The sequence below is a fragment of the Aplysia californica genome, unplaced genomic scaffold, assembly GCF_000002075.1.
Source record: "Aplysia californica isolate F4 #8 unplaced genomic scaffold, AplCal3.0 scaffold00031, whole genome shotgun sequence".
NCBI lineage: Eukaryota > Metazoa > Mollusca > Gastropoda > Aplysiida > Aplysiidae > Aplysia > Aplysia californica.
The window spans coordinates 1,412,610-1,416,833 of NW_004797301.1; the positions used below are offsets into that span (position 1 = coordinate 1,412,610).

A 4,224-nucleotide genomic window follows, 5' to 3' on the forward strand; every position below is an offset into this window, starting at 1 on the left:
GATCCATACGCTGTGCATAGCAGTCTGTCAAAACGTTTTTTTGAGAAATTCTGACAGTTTCAAAGAGATCTTCGTACTAAAAGTATTCTAAAATGTGAAGAATACAACCCTGGGGGTTCAAAATGACCACAGGGCGTACGGATAGCATTAAGAAACTGACACACTGCAGTACTCAGTGGATGCAGTAGGTTAGTAAAAGGATGCCACTTGTGGGTTCCTTTCTCTTTTCTTACCCTTTGCTAATTCTGTCTGCCTGTCTTACTTTTCCCTGCCCTGCACTAAATTAACTTCTTGTCGATGAACTTAACAACAACCAAACTCAAATGCAGTGATTACTGTCTCTCTTTTGCGCAGGTTGTTTGGCCATACACGACGGGAGAAGTTATTGTACAGAACTACAATGCAGTTCTGACATTATCTCACCTCTACGATACGGCCGACGCACTCGTAGTGATGGAGAATGACACACTGCACAAGATTTGCAACCAGCTTCTGGCCATCAAGAACATTTCTTTTGAAGACATTAATCGTGTGATTGCCCACAAGCTGACCAGCGTGTTACAGCCCTGTGTCTCAGATAGTGCTGGAGGAGGACAAATGTGTGATCTTGGTAAAGAAAACCACCTTTTTAATTTTAGTGGGGGTTTTTTTCTCTTCTTTTATTCTTTCTTTTTTTCTCTCTTTCTCTCTTTTGATTATGGCAACTGTCACGGCGCACCAGCAGTGCAATTTTAGTTGCAGTCGGGCGTTCCCTGCTGAGCCCCTTATCATGTCGGGGTCACGGGGGGTCAGCTCCCTGTCGCTTCTCAGCTGTGGAGACTAAAAAAAGAACAGATATTGTAACTTGTCTGCTTATTTCGTAAGATGCGCAAGTTCTAAATTGTGAAATTTTTTTGCTATGTCTAGATGAAAAACAAATATATTAAAAAAACAGCTCGACAAAACGTGAACGACATAACATAGATACTGGCAAATGCGCATATCCTTGCAGATTATAGAAAGCTGTATTTCTGCACCGTAATCGACCTTGCACACAATTTGCTAAAAATTATTTTGTGACCTCACACATGTAGTTGCTTCAAATACAACTTAATGTCTAACACAATCATAAACATCCTCATATTTTCATGAAAGTTTATGCTAATTTACATTGTGGTCTTCTACACAGAAGTATGAATCAATTTAGTGCCAGAATATGTCCAGAATACATGTGCAGTATCTGTTACACTAAAAAAATTCCTAACTTTATTTAAAACTTTAAGCCTTAGGTTTTATAAGTTGACTGAAAAATGGGGACAGCTTGTACTGACTGGGGTTTTAGAATGATTTCTGGCTTTTCAATGACATTGAATCAGCACCAGACTTTTCCAGTTTTTCTTTCTGTTTTCTTTTGCAAAGACTGACCACATTTTTATTTCTTTACATTCATAAGTGTCCGCGCACTTTTCCGACACAAAAACTAAGAATGAGTGTATCAGCTGTCATTGTTTGTATTCCACACAAGAAGTTTATCTCTACCCATGTATTTCCACAGTTTTGGGTTTTTGAAAATTTGCATATCTTTCTTTGTTATTTGCGGGCTGCCACGGGCACAGCATAGTTCATATATAATGGTTATATTATCATTATCATCCATGTGTTTTTTTTAACACAGGTTCCATGTTGGAGCATCTAGTTCCCCACCCTCAACATAAGCTTCTTACCATTAAGAACATCCCTCAGATGTCGGATGTAGCCAGGGAGTTCAGCTTCCACCAGTGGTCCGGACTGATCAAAAACCTGAGACAGATGCTCATAGCCAATGCACCTATGGAGGAAGGTGAGTTACCTTGAGCTAACGGAGTGACTGGATGCCCTTCCTCCATGGGCTTGTTCCATATTTTGATGCTGTCATTCTCTAACCTTGTAACTGGTTTCTGGAATAATTTTTTTAAAAAGGCAACAACCTCCCCACCCCCACTCCCCGTTGTCTGATTTGTTGTTCGTTTGCCCTTACTGCATTGTTTTGATTTTTTTTACAGATACCTCACTCTATTCCAAATTTTGAGAAATATGAGGCCAGTAGGAGCTTTCACTACAGCAACAATCTTTCTGTGGTTTAATCCATGAAAAAATTGGGCAAAGTAAAGTTTAGTCCCTGGTTTGAAACTACTTGACTTTGTGTGCATTATCATTATGGGGGGGGGGGGGGGTCACAGTGGATTTGCAGGAGATTCCTTCAAGCTCTGACATGCTTCACTGTTTCGAGGGCCTACTCACTTCTTAGTTAAACTTTTTTCCTGGCTTGCTCGTTGCAGATGCAAAGACAGCTTCTTTATTTTTTATGTTGCGGGGCATTCCATGAGCTTCAGTGATATGAAAGAATATATAAAATCCCTGATATTTGAATTTCTTCTATTTGAGCTGTCTCTCTAAACTGAAAAAAAAGCGACTAAACTGAATAAAATCTGGTGGTCCTGCAGATTTCAATTTAAATAAACTTCATTGTATGTCAATGTGCTTCTCTCTATCAAAGAAAAAGCAAACAAAACTTCTGGTATGTTCTGCTCCTTTATTTTTGTCTCGGCACTGTATGACCTTCATTGTGTCTATGTGTTTCTTTTGTATTCAAGCAAAAAGAAATGAAGATTACGGGGGGAAAAAAATGTCAGAGTCACAAATTGGTAATTTTGAGACATCTTAGTTTTAAAGTTTGAAACCTCATACCTTAAAAAAGGATATAAAATATTCGCTGCTTATTATTACATGGACTCTATAATTTTCCTTCCTTTAAATTAAATTTGAAATGTTATGTCATGTTCAAGTGTAGTATCAGGGGGTATAACTCAAAATGTTAAAAAGCTGCCACTTTTCCCCTCTGTAGTCTTTAAATAATTTTGGTACCTATAAACTTAATGGGTTTTTTATTTCCCTGTCTTTTGTCTGGCAGGTATTAATTGGGCGATAAAACCTTCGAGTCGTACAGCCAGTGGCCACACTTGCTTCAACCGGTCACTATCCTCCCTGGTCGTCCTGAGAGGAAAAGATGCGAACTCTGTGGACCCTTTCTACTTCACCGACTCCAGCATCTACACCCCCTGGATGCCCTCAGATATGACATGCTGTGTTGCTAGACAACCTCGGTTGTTCTGCGAGTACGAGAAGTCGGCAGCTTTGGTTAGCAACAGTCGAGCCAGCGTGCAGCCTCTCAATCGCATCATCGACAAAGCTTGGACGATGTTCTCCACCAGGGCATACGTCCACCAGTACTTAAAGCACGGCATGACGGAAGAGGATTTCTTGGATTCTTTTGTCAGCCTGGAAAAAGTCGTGGCAAGCTACGATAATTTGTAGTGGTCAAACCCCGAAGGGATGAGGAGTAAGGAAGTCCACAGTATTTGATATGTTTGTAATGATTTCTGTGATATTTTTAGTTACATTCTGTGATATTTTTAGTCACATGCCAACCTAGATGTTACACAGACGCATCAAGTTCTGATTATTTTGAGTGTTACCATATATTGCAGCACGACAAAATGAGTTGCTTGCCACACTCAGATGTTTTACAGTGTAATCCTGTTATAACGAGAGGAGGGGAATGGTACGAAATGTCCTTTGTAGCAGGATTCTCGTTATAAGGGATGCAAAATAAATTCAAAGGAAATAATAAAGTACGCCTAATCTATAAGTTTTGTGTTCTATTTATTTCTTTTTGTTATCGCTCCTGATGATGATTGTGCCCAACATGACCTCTTGGTCTTACTTGATCGAAAATCGAATCAGGTTTCTTTCTCTAGCACTAGCAATGTTGACAGTTCGACATTGGCGGTCAGAAAGAAAGTTCTCTTGGCTAATTCGCCCGCTGGTTTGTCCCCCACCCCACAACACCCTGTGGTGCGTTCCGTCTGCTTGCACATGTCATACATTCGCTCCATTCATCACAGTATTCACAGCACTATGGCCTCTCTATCCCCGCATCGGAAAAGTGAGAGGGATGGTAGGCCTAGATAATCTAGAGTAGGCTGGCCTATCACGCAATACGTTCTGCTTCATAACTGCTTGTCTGCGCATGGTACACTCTCCCCACTCATTCGCTCCGGCCTTCATTGTTAGCACTTGTGGGCTCTCCCATTCTTTGTTTTGCTAGATCACCAACAAGTTTCTCAATTAGTGGGGTTTTACATGGTATAAATGGCCTATTTGCGCTGTCTTTTTAATTTTAGTGGGGGTTTTTTTCTCTTCTTT

General features: G+C 40.3%; 1 protein-coding gene across 4 annotated transcripts in view; it reads left to right on the forward strand.

Annotated features, from left to right (window-relative positions):
* The window catches only part of LOC101855927 (tubulin delta chain), a 36,665-nt gene extending 32,998 nt beyond the window's left edge, over positions 1-3,667 (forward strand). For all 4 annotated transcript variants that reach the window (XM_035973802.1, XM_005091519.2, XM_005091520.3 and 1 more), the window contains one exon: positions 2,930-3,667. In XM_035973802.1, the coding sequence (XP_035829695.1) occupies positions 2,930-3,333 (404 nt within the window). In that variant the 3' untranslated portion in view covers positions 3,334-3,667. The remainder of the gene's footprint in view (positions 1-2,929) is intronic.
* Positions 3,668-4,224: the final 557 nt, after the last annotated feature.